Source organism: Fringilla coelebs (genome assembly GCF_963513975.1).
Source record: "Fringilla coelebs genome assembly, chromosome: 6".
In the NCBI taxonomy this organism is placed as follows: Eukaryota; Metazoa; Chordata; class Aves; order Passeriformes; family Fringillidae; genus Fringilla; species Fringilla coelebs.
The window spans coordinates 48006669-48025609 of NC_140034.1; the positions used below are offsets into that span (position 1 = coordinate 48006669).

Here is an 18941-nt window from a genome sequence, read left to right on the forward strand (position 1 = left end):
TAAATTTTCTCTCCTCTGTCCAGCTGCAGAGAAGAGTGAGTGAGCAACTTTCTTGGGTACCTGGCATCCAGCCAGGGCCAAACTCAAAACTAAGTTATGTGCCTGTTTTATGTAACCTAGATCACTGTGCAAAGCCTGGTGCAGACTGCTTTGGAGATCTCAGCTGAGATTATGAGGCAGGGCTAAACATCTGTTTAATTACATTCATTCATAAAATCCTGTTATGTGGTTCAAAGTACTGCGCTGCGGATGCCAGGACTTCCCACAATTCCTACATGTACTTTAAGAGCTTGTGGTTGAAATAACCCTTCTTAACAAGGTATCCAACCTCAGGATGACATCCTGCCCTTTTATAAAATGCTCCAGCAGTTACAGAGATCTCTGGAGTCCAGGCAGAATTGTTATTTAAAGCAGATAAAATGTAACCTCTGCTTTTTCTCAGACCAGGTAGGTTTCAGAGCTGTACTTCATGGAAATATTCCAGAGTTAATAGTCTGGAAAGAAACAGGTAAATTGCTGGGTAAATGTGCCAACAAAGCAGGTCACTGCCGTTCCAGTACTGGGCTGAGGAATTGGAGGAGCCCTGCTGATGAGAAGCCTGCTCCCAGGAGAGAAGCAGCAGCGAGATGTTCCCCGAGCTCCCCACCTCTCTGACTCAAAGTCCGTCTGCTCCTCAAACAGCACGATGTGGCGCTTCAGTCTCTGCCTGCGCACTTCGCTGGTCGGGTTCCAGAACGTTTCTGTGTTCCCATTTTTCAGCTCGTTTATATGCACTTCTCCATCCTGAGAAGGAAAAGTAAATGAATCCATGACAATCACAAAACAAAGGCAGAAATTAATCCTGACAAATTGAAGCTGCTCCTGGATGATGATAAGGGATACCTGTTGGTTAGGAGGCTTGTTTCCTCCTCTATCCCATAAAATCTCACTGAACACTTCCTGAAAGTTTCTGAAAGGAATGAGATAAGGCATTGCCAGAAACAGTGGCTGCATTTACTATTAATCAGAGAGAAAGGGACCTGGTTCCTTCTATTAAGTCTTGTCCCCAGACCTGAGTGCCCACAGAAGCCCTAAGATATTCTTCTTTCATCACTGTTCTTCCTACCTCCCACCCAGCACATACTAAAAAGATCCCTGGCTCCTTTTTCCAAAGTCTCCCTCAGTACTTCCTCTCCCATGTTCCCATATGCTAGTTCCAGGAGTGATCCCAGGTCTCCAAGAGACCCCCAGTGTGGAAAGGATGAGGTAGGCAGGCATTATCAAGCACCATTAAGTGCATCTCTAACAAGCATATATACAAGCACTCAGCTGCTGCTGTGACCCTAGGACTGAGGAGCATTGGGATTTACTTCCTTTCTTTATTCAGGTGGGTCTTCAGGACCTGAGGAAAGGACAATTCAGGTGCAAGGATTTCTGTCAGGAAACTGGATAGTGTCAGAGAAAAGCCAGGAGAGCAGGCCAGTACTTCCAGTGGGGAAGGAGGAAAACCAGCATCATCCCTACCCCACTGCATGGCAGCTCCTCTGTCCACAGCACACTGCTGCAAGCAGCAGCTTACAGAGCCACCATTCCAAAGCCATTTAACTTCTTTTATACACTTATTTAACTTCTTTTATATCACTGCAGTTTGTGCCCCACAAAGGACCAGGACAAAGATCAAGGGAGGAGGGTAAAAGCAGAAGGCCGAGAGCTGAGCAGCATTCAACATTGTGGCTCAGGAGAGCCCCTGGATGATGGGCTCTCACAGGTGGGGTTGGCAGGACCCACCATAGACAAGGTACTCCACAGCCCAACACAACTCACCACGGACAGGGCTCATCCTGCAGGACAGGGAGCTCAGAATGGAGCAAATCCCTTGTACATGCTTAGAATGGGAAAATCTCCCAATTCCAAAATGGTCATTACCTTTTTATGTAAAAAGACAGACTGCCTGACAGGACAAGTGCAGTACCAAAGGCTACACTGTGGTTAGGGCCTCACTATTGTAAGGGCTTTATCCAGTCACATTTCACCTGGCTTTCTTTAAATACCTCCTTCAGACAAGACAAATCTTGTCTCAGAAATGGCAATTTCTATGGACTGGCAAGGAAGCACAGACCAACTGTAATGACCATGTAGATGCCCAAATGTTGCTCAGAGAAATACCCAGATGTCCAGCCCAAAGCCAAGGGTCATTGCTTTTGTTTCAGGTACCAGGAGTTCCAATCAAAATTAGACTACATCATTCACTATGCAACTTTATTCTTGCTGGATTTTGGCTTAGGGATGGCTCTGGCTGAATCACTTGTGTACACTGGGTGCACAACGGTGCCAGGTGCTCTGCTGGCTGTTCTGAGCTGGCCATAGAGATAACCCCCTCATGTCTCTGTCCCTCAGCTGATGAACAGGGTAGTAAATGTCTTCTACCATAAAGGTTTGCTGTGAAAATCACGAATTCAAAGCGCTCTGAGTTCTTCCCTGAATCCCAGCCTAACTGGGGAAGTACTGAACACACCCGACAAAAGGCAGCCTCAAGGTCTTTGCAATCACACCTCATACACCTTATCTCCTGCCATCAGTGCTTGCCCTAAGCCTCAGACCCTAAATACAGACCCACTGCCTTTGATGGAGAGCCCCCCTACTGCTGCCAGCTTCCTCAGGCTCTGGGAGCACAGCGCTCCTTTCAGTGCAGAGGGATGGGACTATTGAAGTGTCAATGACCTCCTGAGGTACCCTAAGAGCTGTGGCCCAGGCTGTGCTCGCCAGCATGCCCTGGGGCTGGCGGGAAGAGGCAGGACAGGGCCCTCCCAGTGCCCATCCCAGTGCAGGGAGCCTGCCAAGGGCTGCCAGCCCTCCCTCAACCCTGCAGCCACGGGCTCCTAACCTGCCAGCAACTTCGAATATCAAATGTTACCCAGTGTCCAGTGAGACTCGCTAGCACTTCTTCTCCACATTTTATCTTCCCCGAGATTTGATTAATGCTCGTGCTGCCACCGAAGAAGGGCTGTCAGGGGAGAAGAGAAACAGCAAACGTGGTCAGTGCAGTGAGGACTGGAAGGAAGCCAAACACAGAGATGCAACAGGAGGGAAGGAAAGTGCAACTGGCTGACTTAGAGTATTTCTGGGGAAAGGCAAAATGAATTCTAATGTGGATTTTGACTGTCTCACATTGTCCCCCCTTCCTTTTGTTTGTAATACCACAAACACTGCAGTTGCAGGTAGGGAGATAATCCTTGAGGTGCATTAACACTCAGCATTATTGGAAATACACTTATTTATTGTCAGCCAGACATCAGGATAAGTGTACGTGGGCAACTCTTTCCCACTGTCCAGAATCACAGCCTTTGCACCCTTGTCCAAAGAAAAGAAGCAGGACTAGTGGGGACTCTTGCTGCTTATGGGACAGCAACAGCAGTGTGGCTCTGCTGATGGCATCACGTGTGTCAAGTCTCCAGTGTGAAGAAGCTCTGGTCAACAGAAAAAAAAAAAAAAAAAAAAACATAAACCAAAGGAAAAGGGTATTTCCAGAGTCAAGGAAAAAAAAAAATCCTAGAACAGTGGAAAATTCCACCATCTCCTGGCTGCCAAACACAGGAAATGGCAGTGAGAGTGTGAGCAGTTCTTCTGTTCACAGAACACACGTCTTCAGATGTTTTAGCAGGCACTTCCTGAAAAAAACATTTGTGCAGACAAACTTTTGCGCGTGTGTGTGTGTGTGTGTGTGTGTGTTAAATAACAATATAACCCCAAATTTCACAAACCACCCATGGATATAATAATCACGTGTATCTTAAACATCAGTCTCTGGTACATATCCAAATTAAAAACAAAGTTAAGGGGTTTACCCCTTAAGTAGAACTTCCCACAGTTCTACTGAAATAGACAGCTAGGAAATGCTCAAAGCAGAGAATGTAATTACATCATTGGGACCTTTCAGAAACACGTTTGGATGAATCACACTGTTTTCAAGCTAGAAAAGAAGCACTTTAGGCTCTAAAGTGTTTGTAAGTTTGAGATGACACCCAAGTCAGGGAAATATCCCACTGGACACAACACAGTACACCAGGCCTATGGGAAAAATAGGCTTTAAGGACTAGTAGGTGCAAATGTCAGGGAAGTACAGGAGCAAGAGTTCCATTTGTAGGGGAAATAAAGACAGAAAAATATTATTGCTCTCAAGCAACTCAGAGTTAACAAAAGATTCCTCTAACTCCAGTGATCTCTCACATTTATACTGGCTAAGGCTGCAACTCTGAAGTCCTGCAGTCTCTCAGTTCTCCTTTCATTTTATGCTCAGGCAAGAAATTGTTTGGAGCAGAAGAGAAAAGGATGCTCCTTAAAAATCAAGTTAGTTGCCCAAAGAAAGTTACATGTTATCACTTTCCCTCCTAAATTTTAACCCATGTAATAACAGGAATGCTCAAAGATGTCACCATTTTGTCTGCATACCATGAATTTGCATCACCAGGCTTTTCAGGGGAGGGACTAGTTACATGAACAAGTCAGTGCAGGACTTGCCAGTGTGCCAGCCACTCAGAATTACCTGCCTGACAATGGGCTCTCACCGTGCCATCAGGGCAAGGTCCTGTAGCCCTGAGAAGCACAAGGTGCAGCTCACCACAATGCCTGCAAGGTACAGATGAGATGGCTGCTGGAGAGCTACCCCAAAGATCCACATCCTAACTTGCCTCCAAGTTCTTTGTACACTCACTAGATTTTGCAAGCAAAACGAATTATCCCTGCTCAAACAGAAGACACACTATCATTGCCAAACTTTCAGAACAAAATTTAGCCAGTAGCCAGAAAAAGTCATGTAAAACTAAGGCTTCCTGGGGTCGGTTTGAGTTGCATGAGGCAAAACTGATGGCAGGGTGATACCTTCTCTCCAGGCAGGCCCCACTCTGGTGCTCACATATATTGCTGGTAGAGAAATGATCTAACCCTGCCTGGGGCACAGGGGCAAGTCTGAGACCCGCTCAAAATGGGGTCATTTTTAATGTATCTTACCTTTAGCTTGAATTCCAGTTCTGCCCTGTGGTTAGTTTTCTCACAGTCAATGGTAACTTTCCCTCCAAGCTCCATTGTCATGGTACCATATAAAAGTCCTGAAAGGAAAAAAAGAGGCTTAAGAGAGGCCACAGGAGAAGCAACCTGCTTTCTCAAGTAAACCTGGTTCTTGCTGACACACTGTGAAAGTCATCACTTGACTTAAGGTTTTGAAAAGACAGAACTGGATTTTCTAGGAAATGGCTGTTTACTATAAGCATGAAGAATCTCTCCCTGAGTCCATATTCCCCATTTCTAACATCAGCTAGGAAATAGCCTGACTCACAGGTGCACCTGTGCCCAGCAACTTCACTCAAACTTGTGCTTAAACAGACCCAGACAGTTCTCTCAGGGTAACTGAAGAAGAGAGAAGCTGTTTTGGGATTCACCAGAATGTGGGAGACTAGAGGTCATGAGGGAACTTTTTACACATGTTTACCATTTGCTGAAGGTCTTTTGCAGAAAAAGAAAAATTGGTAAGAAGAAGATTTATGCACAGGAATACTTCACAGAGGACATGATATTATGAGGTTATTGTTTTCAAGTACCTGGGCCTTTCTAAATATAAACTTAGAAGTCAATGAGCTCAATTAAAAAATACTCAACCCCCAAAACTGAATTTGACTGCTGATTTTAACTCTGCAGTGAAAATGATGCAGACAGAGCTTCCTGAGGAGCAGTGAATCAGCAGCCATGCCCCAGTCTCAGCACACACTGGCTCCACAGAGCAAAGCCTCACCAGCAGCAGCAGCAGCCAGCCTCACTGAGGCAGCTCATACTCTGAGGAGTACAATGATTAGACTGACAAACAAATAGCAAGAGAAGTCAGGAATTTCCTTTATCCTCAAAAACCCAGAAAATATATAAAGCAATTTCAGTGTTAACATAATAAAAACTTTTTATCTTAAGAAGCTCAGAAATGTAGTCTTGTTCTTTTCATCTTATCTGCAATGCATATATGCAGTATTTTCCTGTTTCTGCATAGTGTGAAAACTAACATTGATGGGCCTAATTCTCTCCTGGGCTGTGCACAGGTAAACCAGAAAGACTTCAGTGAGGATTACTGAAGGTCTCCTGTTGAGTGCTGTGACTCCTGGGGGACTCTCTGGAGTTACCAGACCCTGTGGTGTCAGCTGCTTGAGAGGGGAGAGCAAAGCTAGTCAGCAAGACACCATTTGTTACTCTGTTTGCTTCCTATTTGAAGAGTCATCCCTTACCTTTACAGTGGGCATATGGCATAGTGATTATATAGTCTTCCCCTCTGCTTAGAAACAAAAGCTTTGCTTTTCCATCCAACAGTGCAGAAAGCGAGTTGCCTAGAATAAAAAAAAAAAACCAAAAAAATCATGTTAAACTTTGCCCCTCCTCTTACTTTAGAAGAAGCATTTCCATTCAAATGTAGGTCACTAACGAAAGGAGAGATGAAATGCTCAAAATTTAGGACCCTGAAAATCATACACAGCTGGAGTCAGCCAGTTCTAACAAACTCTGCTGCTCTTATATGCTCTGGCATTTAGCCCCTCTTGGAGAAAGAGCAGCAGATTTAACAGGTCATTAGTGGGAGCTTAGAAGTTTCTTAGGTCCTCCAGTTCTCACAACTTTTCTGATTGTGGATTGTAGGTGTAGAAGAAGTGATTACAAGTAACACCTGATAAGTTGTACTAATGTACAAATTACCAAAGTTTAGCTAATTACCAAAGAAGAACAGCCTTTCCCATTAAGGGTCCCGGCTGTGACTAACAAAGATAAGTGTGATAAAAGGGTTGAATCGGCCTGTCAGGGAGATCCTTGAGGAAGAAGGGCTAGAGGAAGAAGACCTTGAGGAGCTAGAGGAGCCCTGAGGAAGGAGACCAAAACAAGGAAGAGAGCTGCTGCTACAAAAGATCTGCTGTGAGGTCGGTCTGAGTCTGACAGAGTTAGAGCCTGCTGTTATAGCCTGCAGACACAGTCGAGCTAGGTAAAAGCCTGCAGTCAGAGGCAGCAAGGAAATACTTGCAGTCATGTTCCAGCAGGAATAGCCACCAGTCAGAGTCTGTCAGAGAAGCCAACAGTAGGAACTTGCTGCAGTTAGAGTCAGGATGGCTAAGCTATAAAGAAGAATACACCAGGACCCTTTTCACATTTTTAAATGAGAGTCTGTGTCTTGGCTCATTTCTACCCCTAACGAGCAGTCTCCTGCAACAGGGGATGATCCCAAACAACAAATGAAATTGCCAGAAGGACAGCAAGGACTATCTCAAAGTGTTTTGGCAAACACACTCAGCAGAGGACAGTAATTACAAAATATTTGTCCAAACAAAAAACTGATTTCAAAGAGCAATAGGGTTTCAGAGCCTGGAGTTGTGCTGTTTCCATTGATATTAAATGACTGGAGGACATTTTGAAGGTCTGGGCTTCAACCCCACAGGATTCTGGGAGCCAGATAAAGGTTCAAATCTATTCAGAGACTTTTGTGTTTGTTGGCTAAGTGCCAGAAAGCTGAAATGTAACTCATTCATGAGCACATACCAAGTGCATACTGACAATCCATATATTATTGTGAGCCTTTGCCTTCTGAAAAAAAAGATTTTTAAAGCTCTCAATCTTTCTCTCTGATTTTTTAATTCTTTTAACATCAGAGCGGTGCCACACTGAAATGGTGGAAATGGGGAAGACCCAGGAGAGCCAAGACAAGGACTCAGGCTATCCCGGTGATAGAACTGTCAGCCATTTCTTAGTTCTTTACTCTCAACACACTCAGAGATGATTGAAAAACAAACCAAAACTGATGCCACAACATTACCTGGAGGAGGCCTAGACTTAATGCCTTACCATAAAACTTGGACCTAGCTAGAATGCTGCCAGAAATGCAGAATCCATCCTTCCTATTGCTGACGTGAAAAGCTGACACTGGTGGGTGATGGGACACCTAGGATCAAAAGAGGCAGGGATCATTTAGAGCAGTCTGTCTGCACAGGCCAAGCAGAGGGGGGTGCAGAATAAAGGGGGAACACAATACACAACACCATTATGTATTAGAGCATTATACATCTAATCTTTCTCCCCCACCCTGTATTTTCTTGAGCTTGTGCATGTTAGATCACTTTCAGGCAATAGGTGAAGTATAAGCTTTTCAAGACAATAAATGAACAGTGCAGAACTTTAGTGCAGCATTTGAATAACCTCCATGAAATGCATGCAGTGGTTGAAATAAAAATTTTAACAAAGCTAAAATTATCTAATCAAATAGGGGAAAAATGTCTGTGAAACTGGGACTCCCTTTACCAAAGACCATACAGTTCTCAGATTCCTTTATTAACACAATAAATTTCAAACTACACTTTGTTAGGCCAGTTAACTTATGAGCTCTGCCCTTCATTTAATCACAAAAACATAGAGATAAGTCCTTGATTTATTCCTGTTAAAATCATCATAGAAAGTTTAGAAATAAAAAGATGTAAGGATTTGGTTGTGTGTTTTATGTTCCTTTTGACAGAGGCAATACAACCCCCATTTTATTAACAATAAAAGAATAGTAGGGCAGAATCCCATGGAAAAGGTCTTTATTGAAGAAGCTGATGTTAAATATGGGAGACCTGCTGCTATAGTCTTGAGTGCCCACCAAGCCTCACACAATTTCTGTAAATCTGCAAAGAAAAAAGATCAGCAGCCAGTTTACCCCGGGTTCTGCTCTGCCTGTTTACACAGAGCTCCAGGTTCCTCTCCTAGGGGGAGAGGAGTAGTGTGTTTCTGAGCATGGAGGTGCAAGCAGGTCGGTGTTGGCAACAGCTGAGCATCCAAACAGCAACTCACCTGTTCTGCTATGTAAAATGTGTGACTGTTCGTCTGGGGGTGAAACCAGCAGCAGCGAAATGTCTCTCCCAGAATAGGGTTGTATGGCTTTTTTATTCCCTGAAAAACCAAGTAATCAAAATCTGCTACAAATGAAGATTTGCAATCCGATGCTACAGATGGCCACAAAACAATATGGTAATTTTTTCTCTGATGTTTTATACAAAGTCAATCACAAGAATAAAAACTGAAGAACTGGTTACATATCCATCTAATCTAATCTTTTCATCCCAGCCATAGATTAGTCTGCTATTCTCACAATTTTAATATTTAATACTGCCCAATCAAAGCCTTACAAGATGATCAAACTTTATTATTGCTGCTACTATACACAGCAAGGGCACACTGATGTGGGGACATGGCACAGTGGTACTAATTGTCCTGAAAAGAGAAAGGAGACCTACTTTCAGCAAAGGGAAAAGCCTTGCATCCCAGGACATGTTACTTGTTGGTGATCAGTTTTACTTTCTAACTGTGCAGTGCAAAGGCTCTGAGGTTGGTTGTCACAATTTTGCATTCACTGTCTATTGTGAAACCAAATGCAACCCCAGTTTTAAAAGTAATGGTCAAAGTCTTCTGAACAATAAAAGAAGTAAAGTCTCAAAGGAGAGGCAATAGATAAATTAAACAAAACCACAGCAGAAGATTTCAATGCCCATTACAACCCCAATTTCATGCCTCATTTTACCTTTGGCTTCTTATAGAAGCCGGACAGATACCACCTCAGAACTTGCTTCATTCGGGTGTATGGATCATCTTCAAGGACAGCCCTGCAGAACAGAAAAGAACATAAAATATTCTTTATACTGGTCACACATCACATTAGCTTCTTAGCAGTATAATAACACCAATTTCAATCTATTTCCCCACAACTAAAGGGAAGTAACTTCTGTGCTGCTGCCAGTGGAAAAGGTGTCTCCCAGCAGAAATATATTTTTTTTAGTAATGTATGTCATAAAACACAAATTGTTAAAAAGTGGCACCCCTTGCCCTGCATTTCTGCAAAAAGACCAATAAAATTTCTGGAGTGAATCAGATTTGATTGGACATTGGAGTAGGTTAATGTCCTTCCACTCACACTAGCACTGAGTCACAACTAGTAGAACAGTGTGAGTCATAAAAATAAACCTACGCCATCAAGATCAAAGACTTTTTTTTTGGGTCTCTTTTTCTTTGTTTTCCTCTTTCATAAAAGATCTTTAAAGCTGATCTGCTACCTCAGAGCTCTCTCAGTACTTTGAGATTTCATGCAATACTTCAGGTTGGAAGGGACTTCAAAAAGTCATCTCAGCCAGCACCTCCAAACAATGCTCAAAGATGATGCAGGAAGTAAACCAAACCAAAGGCATCCCTGGTATTTCCAACCATTTAGTCAGATTTAAAAATCAACTTGGGTAAATTATTGCAAAATTCATTTAGAAGGATCACCCGAATCACAAATTAAACAATTTTTTTATCAAAACCTCCAAGCCTCTTGAAGTATTCTTACATATCAGCACTGTGGAGAACTATTTCTTTAACTTCAGATGGTACAAATACCACAAACAAGGCTTGAAAATACCATGATTCTGTAATTACCCAGAGAAAGTGGAATAAAAATGAGTAACTAGTGCTGCTATTAGAATATTGCATATCCTGGTTTTACAATCCACTAAGTATATCTCATTTAGAAGGCAGGTCCTGTCTGGAAGCAGAACATTTAGTATTTTCTACTCTGTTGCTCCCAGCAGGCTGCTCCCATCAATGGTTTTAAAAGATGGTTCTTATTTGTTTGTCAACCATGGTAATTACATTGCTTTGGGGAACAGAAGTGCTTGACAATTCTGGTTGCTCTGTCCTATTCCCCTACTCGTGTATGTGCACGAGCACACCAGGAGGTGGCACAGCTCTGTTGTGCAAAACTCAAAGGCATCAGCTGAATTCCCATCACTTCCAGCCAACAGTGGCAAACATGTCCAGATGCAAAGGTGGATTTGTCTGGACTTTAACTTTTCCTTCCTTGCCCCTCCTGGCAGCAGTCTGTCTGTAAAAAGTCACTGCAGCTGGTGCCTGGCTTGATCTATGTTGAAGCCAGTGACCTCAGTACTAATTGGGAGCCTTTCTGGCAAACACAGAGATATTTTCACAGGCACAGGAGAAGTGCCCAGGTCAGGCCCACCCTGTGTGCTGCTTACTGGGAGAGCAGGTCGGCATGGTAGTAGTAGTCGGAGAGCTTGTTAAGGAACGAGCGCGGCTCCAGGATGAAGGTGGGCAGCACCACCCGGGACAGGTCCATGCCAGGCCGCAGCTGCTTCAGCAGGATCCACATCAGGCTCTTGTTCTCCTCAGAGACGGTTTCTGTCTGAGACGACTCCCCTGTCTACAGAGGCAAAGGGAACTTCAGGGCAGGCACAGGAAAACCATTCCTTGTGGGCGCATTTCTCCGGGGTCCGAGCTGAGCACAAGGGGGACTGCTCACCTACACCTCCACAGAGAGACATCAGGCATGTCTCAGTACAAATGAATCCCCAAGCAATCAAGTGAGTGGTGCAGAAAGCCCTGGGTGTCTGGGAAGGCTGGCACGTGGCAGGGAGCACAGTTCTGCTGTGCTCCTTCCTGAGGCACTGCCTCCACACACCTCAGGGCTCTCCGGGGCCAGCATGGACCAACATTAGCCAAGGGGACTCTGCACTGCATGCCCAGAGCTGTCACAGCATCCCTGTGGCCTGGGGGATGCACAGAGGCAGCTCCTCTCAGCCCCATTCTCCAAATACAAGAGATTATAAGATTTACTAGGATAGATGTAGAAAAATGTAGGCGGTAAACAAGTAATCAACAGAGAACAGATGCAGTCCTGCAACTTCTAGAAAAGACAAACTGGTGTGTCAATATGGCAAGGGCCCCACTGCCAGGTGAGAGGCACAAAAACTCCAGCACCTTCCAGTGCTGCTCAGAGCCCTTTGCAGCCGATATGTAGGTACAAAAAGCCAGGTGTTATGCTGGGGTTTCAGCCCTGTGTTAGTTCCTATGCATTCAGTGGGAATGCATAGGAGAAGGTAAACTAAATTTTCAAACCAAATTCCGTTTTAATGGATCCCAGGCACCATAATTTAACTGCAAAAGAGAATACTCAGGCTTTCTACTGATTTTAGGCAAGAGATTTCTATGAGAAAAAGGGCACAGATTTATGTTTGGAATGGACTTTGGTTTGGGAGAGGGCATAGCACAGCACAACAGGGTTTTCAGCTGGTATAAATCACTAAATAAGCTTTTTCACCACCTGAGCATTGCCTCCATGTTGCCTCCCAGTCTGCCCTACGGTCACAGCAAGTTCACCAGTCCTACAGGGCTTGCAGGCTGAGGGAATTTCAAACTGAGGAACAACAAAGCCCTGTTGCTCTGTTGCTTTTCAATTTTTGTACAATTTTTCTTTTGTCAGTCTGATGCAATGCACGCCTTGCACCTCCAAGGAGAAATGGAATACCAATATCACCTAGGGCTCACAATGCAGAGGTCTGTCAGAACTCTCAGTATTTATCCAGGTTCTCAAGTGTGCATCTGCTGTCAATATAAATTAATGCCATGTTGACATCACCGGACAAAGTGTTACTCAGAATGAATCACTGCACACAGAATGGACATAAACAGAGAAAAAGATGAAGAAGATGTGAACAACCTCAGATAATAACCATTTTTATAACTTGTTTAAACTACAAGCCTGGAAAAAGTGTTTGGATTTTTTTTTTTCTGTTATCGATCTACCTACCAAAGTGCCTATTTTGTGTTCTAGACCAACTTTTCTTCTGACACCTGTCTCTGCCTTCACATTCCGACTGCAAACAAGGCAAAACTGGAACACCAAATGCACAAACACCTTCCAAGAGCGCAGGGAGGCACCTACCCACGTGCACACCTTTAAAATGAGCCCTCACAGCCGAGCTGAAAATGTAACAGTGCCAGTCAGTGACCTTTGTGCCGCCACACCCGAATTGCACACACAGGCTGGGGCAGTTTCAGTTTAAGATCAGGACTGACATTATTTCTGGCACGTGTTTACCTTGCTACATCTCCACCCAGGGGAATTACATCATTGCACAAAGCCCATTTTTCTCTACATTCCTTTCATCAGCGAGTTCAGACTCAACAACCAGTCCTACCTGCACGGCCCAGGTGATGACTGCCCCACCTCCTGAAGAAATCTCACAAAGCACCCACGGGCCAAGGCCACATGACAATTCTTTTTGGAAGCCCACTGGATGCTGCCTGTGCCTGAGCAGACACACTACAGTGAGACTTATTTAATGCCACATAGAGTGTCACTCTCCAACAGAAATGCAATCTTTTTCACTTGGTTTTTTAGTGCATTTTTTTTCTTATTTTAATGTAAAACTGCAGAGATCTCTCTCTTTCTCTCACACACCCACATAAACACATCAGTGTAGCCTGTAATGTTTGTTCAAACAGCAAAATATCAGCCTGCCCTACCACCACTTCTAGGACAAGTTTGTCATGTGAAGAAAGGTCATTTCAGAATAAGCAGCTGACAAAAATTAAGTTTGCTTTCATTTTGCTGCTGCGTAGTTACTCATCTATATTGAAAATCTCCTGTTTGAACCCAGTTGCCATTTGTCTGCAAGAGGATTTGAGGGAAAAAAATGCACTGAAGAGAAGCTAGGTGTAATTAGGATATATTTGACTATATTTTTTTGTCAATATTAGTAGTACACTTTCAGGAGAACACTGAAAGAAAAGCGCAAGAGGCTGGTGAAGGGTCTGGAGCACGAGTCCTGTGAGGAGCAGCTGAGAGAACTTGGGTGGCTTAGTCTGAAGAAAACAAGGCTGAGGGAAGACTTTATCACACCCTTGAACTACCTGAAAGGAGGCTGCAGAGAGGTGAGTGTTGGTGTCTTCTGCAGGTAACAAGTGATAGGAGAAGAGGAAGTGGCCTGAAGCTGTGTCAGGAGAAGTTCAGATTGGATATTAGCAAAACTTTTTCACTAAAAGGATTGTCTGGCATTGGAACAGGCCTGGAACAGATGGTGATGGAGTCACCACCCCTGGAGGCACTTAAAAGCCATGTAGATGTGGTGCTGAGGGACATGGTTCAGTAGTGGACTTGGCAGTGCTGAGTTAATAACTGGACTTGATCTTAAGGGTCTTTTCCAATGTAAATTGTTCTACAATTCTGCGACTCTAAGAAAAAAACCAGCTTCCCAGCAGTGTGTTTCTTTGAAGCACCAACAAGACCTCAGCTTCCTTGTTCAAAGCAGCAGGCAAGCAAGTGCTCAGAGCAGAGCTCCTTGGCTGCCTGCTCAGACTGATTCTCACACAGCACACTTGGCTGCCCCAGCTCTCTACCACTGCCTTCCTCAGAGGTGTCACAGTGACATCAGTGAGCAAGGCTCTTATGTGGAACAGAAATGAATCCTCCTGCTGTTAAATGTCATGAGAAATGGCTTTCAGATAAGCAACTGGCATTTAGCAATCAAATGGCTCAAATGCTCCATTCAGACACAAAAAAAAGGATGTTCCATGCATAATAAGAAAAAGGGAAGTGTCATACTTTGTATCACAGAAGGACTGAGTGCTCTAATTGGCCAGGACACATGCCCAGGATAATAATCCCCCCTCCTGCTGCTTCCATGAATGTGCCAATGCTGTGCAGATCTTTAATGCAATAACTGGTTAAAGCACTCACTCATGTTGGAAACACACCAAAGCACAGCAGCAGAGCTGCTGTTCATAATGCAGAATTACTAAAGCACATGATAACACCACATAATTTAGCAGAAAACTGTGCTTTGCTTTGCCTGTAAAACACCGGAACTCATAAAGTTGGCTGCTACCTGCCATACAGCTAAAAGGCTGAAGGACAAATACCATGAACAGATAGGAACAGGCAGCAATCAAGATTTTTGTTTTCTTACCTCTCCAAATTCTTCATAGACTTGCTCAATATAAGTGGTTCCCTTCCTTCCTGGAGAGACCTCTCCCTGTATTTCTGACTGATCACTCTCACTTTCATTTGTCTTCCGGCTGTTCTCATGTGCTTCATTCTCTGACTCCTCTATGTTGTCTCTCTCGGACTTGTCCGAAAAAGCATCATTTTCCAAATGGTGGTTGTTCTCCAGGGTTGATTCATTCAATCTGCAACACACAGTTCATGACTTGCTTCAGTTTGATTTACAAAGGCACATTGCTTAAGGCTTTTAAAACACAGTAAAAACACTCCCAGGAATAGGGTGTGCAGACCAGGACAGTCTCAGACATTGATTTCCTGAATAACAAGGGTTTTATCACAGAAAGAGTGAGAGATTTTCTATCATAATTTCCCCCTCCAAAGTGCACTTTTCAAAAGGTGCCAGCTCCATTTACCCATCCTTACATAGCCCTGCTGCTGGTTCTGGATGGGAGCCCCCAAACCCTCGGGATACAGAGCAAGTGCACTCCAACAACTCTACATTGCTGATAAGAGAACTGAAGTATCCATCAGGAGAGATTTTTCCCTTTACAGAAATCAGTGGATTGCAGCACATATGAAAAATATGACATTACGAGATACATTTTCTTTTCAGTGCTATTGCTATTTTATTTCAACAGAGGGTGGTCCTAAGTCAGCCCTACCTTTGAAAAGACAAATTTAAAAACTAATAGAAGCAAGTATTTTCTCACACACATACCCCTCCCTCATCCATTCCTTCCTCTGGGGGAATGTGCTTCCCCCAGAAGATGCTGCGTGGAAGAACAGAGTTGAAAGCATGGAGTGGACAACTGCATGTGAGAGGAACTCCCAACTTAAAACAGCATCTAAGGGAAAGCATGGAAGGTGTAACAAGTATCATGCCCAGTGATCCAGACTTCAGAGAATGCCAAAAATTCTCCCTCAAGTAACCCATAGCATCTCCACTTGAAAAAGCAGAAGTTCATACGACAGATGGCAAACCTGATTGCGCAGGCCAGAGGTCAGGTGCTGAAAGGTATTCACTAAATGCACTTTTTTCAAGTGGTACCTATCATGGGGAACAGTTTTCCTTATTCATATATGTCTGCAGACACATTACCTTTTCCATGGCCTGGCCAAACTCCCATTTGCTGAGCTTCTCAGGGGGTCCTTCCTCTGAAAATTTCTTAACTTAGACCTCATGAAAAATTCCTCTTGGATAGAGCAATTAAAAAAAAAAGATTTCAAGCTATACAGAGGGTTTCAGAGGATCTAAACAGGCCCTGGATTCTGAAGAGTTTTGTAACTTCCTGAAGACTGTCTTCCTCTCCAAGATCTCTCAGTACATGGGAATGTTCTGTCAAGCATCAAACTATGATGGGCATTTTCTCAGGCCATTCTGGCCATGTTCCAATTTTTACTAAGGATGAATGCTGAAAGTTCCCACCTTTGCTCTTTTCCCCACTCTTGTCATTTTCTATTTAAAAAAGATAATTAGGCATAGCTAGGTAGAGCCCTAATTAATTAAAAAAAAAAAAAGGCAACAGAAGAATCAGAACACAGAACTGGCATCAGCTTTTCAGAAGATCTCAACTTCCAACTATGCACTGAAATAACCTCATGATTTTTAACTTGCCAAGCAAGCCATGTTGTGACAGCCACAGCTCAGTTTCTGGCAGAGCCCAATTTCTGGAGTTCTTTTGGAAGTGTCATCTTACAGCTTTCTGTGCCTTTAGAAAATCTTTATTTTAATTCCCTTTGCAAATATATGTATGTCTGCATACATATGTATATATACAGTGTTTATATATACAAACCACAAGGTTTTTTAATTGACAGTTGCACTGTTTAAAAAAATTAAGATCATTAATCAGAGTCAATGACCAGCACTAATAATTTGCTATCAGACATTATGTGTCTTCCTTGTTCTAGTGCCAGGATGTTAGTTCTCTTTTTTAGCCAGCAGGCAGCAAATGTAAGGACTGATAACCAAATACACTGGAGACACAGATTACACACATTTAAAATAAAATAATTTAAAATAATAAAGCAGAAGAAAGATGAGGAGAGAGCTGTCTGGAGATATTATCCCACAATTCCTCACCACAGTTGTTTCCTGGATGGTATGTCCTGGAAAGTATTAGGTTTTGATAATTTAAATACCTAATTTATTTCTTAATTTTTCAATGATCAGGTAAACATGAGTGTTGTTTGCGGTTGTTTTGCTTCCTTGACCTAGTGAAAGTCTTCTCCACAGGGAAAAAATACTTGAAAGAAAAGTTCATTATAAGGCTTTTAGTTCATGCTGAGAAGTAGCACTTGTTTCTATTTCACATTTGTAAGAAGAGCAAGTTTTCCAGTGTCATCTGCCTCACATTTGGGAAGTATTTGAAGTTAAATGGAGTAAATTACTCTTAGTTTTTTCTCACCACCACTACCCCCCACCCCAGTATTTTTTAAGAATTTCAGATTTAGTCCAAGAGGGAAATCAGATTAATATGAAATTCCACTTAACTGTGCTCTGATTACCCACCACCACAAACCAGGCAAGACTTAATACATCCAGAGACACAGAGCCACTCTGGAGAGACAAAGAGAATGCTTCTCATTCTGAGGATCAAATATGAGATGCTGAAGTGGATCCAGGTTCCTCCTCCAAAGAGAATCACCACTGAATATGTGTGATATGCTAAAAACAAATGCCATGCCCTGAGCTTGGCCAACCAATCAATGTAAAGACTTTCCAGGGGCTTCTAACGAGATTTGGTTCAGACTCCAAAAGCTGGGGGGGAAATGACTATGCTAAAAGTCAGCACTGGATTTCCACCATGAACATGGTAGCCTGGCACTTTCCATGGCTAATTTACTGTTTCAGCATATTAGAGTTCTCTTACAGCAGTGCTTTATTCTCTAAGCGGCATTCCTGGAAACATCAGTTGGTGACCAGGACTTCTTTGGGTTTGGTACTGCTCTTCTACACAGTGCAAATAAAAAAACCTTTGGCTTTTGCAAACAAGTAACCAGCCAGACTCCTGGGGCTGCTGGAGATAAGATATGAAAGCCACAAGAAATGCAACTTCATATTAAAAAGAAGAGTGCCTGGTGCCTTAAAAGTCTCTTGTCTAAAATCACTGATTTACACAGCACTTAAGCCTTTGATTGACTCACACAGTTCCCTCTCTCATTTTTATATGTTACTAAAGAAATGGATTTTGAAATCACTGTATAATCTTGATTTGTTTCCCAGCAGGAAAGGAGCAAAGCAGCCAGCAGACAAATGCAACTTTGGCTCAACAGAAAATCTGCTTTTGCCAGCTCCCAAGGGAGTTTTGTTTTCCCCATAATATCCATCACCTTCCCTTTCTTTTTCTGTTCTTGACAGAGCAGTTTGGCTAATTTGAAGATAGAGTTAAATGTAATTAACTGGCCCCCTAACAACTGCATGCCAATTTAATTGGTAAGATTCCCTGTAGGGAAAGCATTTAATTAGAATGATTGAATCCCTGTGAGGAAGCCACTGTCACTGGCAAACCAAAACCACTTTGCTCAGCACTTGCACAGTTTGGGTTTTGCATTCTCCCTTATTTAAATGTTCTTCATTCCTTCAGGGATGACAGCAAGTCATCCTCCTGTCCTGCAACCCTCAAACTCCCTGGAGCTTTAGGCACTGGGGAGTTGGGGTACACATTCCCCACAGAGGTAGGACTCAAAAAGGAGAGGGTACTGTCCAGACAGCCTCATGCTGAATGCCCAGCTTGAACCAGACTCAGCTAAAATTTGAGCCTGTAAGAAATATCTGATTGCAGTTGTGGGTACTCTGTCCTGCTGAGAACTCTGCCATGTGTATTGCTACTACTGAGTTCCATATTTCAAGGGGGCTTTTAATGTTGGACAACTAAGAGGTGAAATAGAGGCATCACTTAAGCATCATTCACACATCACATTCTGAAGAAATACTTTACTGCAGTTTTAACCCTATCTTCTGCATCAGCTTACAGTAGCCATTCTTTCTTATGAAAGAATCCCACAAGCACAAGTAATAGAGCACATGATGAAGTAAGATATTAGATTTCCTTTTCCTCTCCCACTGCTTTTCAGTAAAGCTCTCTTCAAACTCTAGATAAAAACGTGAACAGCAGGACTGGAGAACACATGCTGGGATTAC

The 18941-nt window shown here is 43.2% G+C and overlaps 1 protein-coding gene across 3 annotated transcripts in view; it reads right to left on the reverse strand.

The window, feature by feature from the left end:
* The window catches only part of OSBPL5 (oxysterol binding protein like 5), a 135334-nt gene that overhangs the window by 8483 nt on the left and 107910 nt on the right, over positions 1-18941 (reverse strand). For all 3 annotated transcript variants that reach the window (XM_084207828.1, XM_084207829.1, XM_084207827.1), the window contains 9 exons: positions 14763-14982; positions 11031-11215; positions 9545-9626; positions 8818-8916; positions 7837-7933; positions 6243-6341; positions 4987-5084; positions 2894-2983; positions 647-783 (listed from right to left, as the gene is read on the reverse strand). In XM_084207828.1, coding sequence (XP_084063954.1) covers positions 647-783; positions 2894-2983; positions 4987-5084; positions 6243-6341; positions 7837-7933; positions 8818-8916; positions 9545-9626; positions 11031-11215; positions 14763-14982 — 1107 coding nt within the window. The remainder of the gene's footprint in view (positions 1-646; positions 784-2893; positions 2984-4986; positions 5085-6242; positions 6342-7836; positions 7934-8817; positions 8917-9544; positions 9627-11030; positions 11216-14762; positions 14983-18941) is intronic.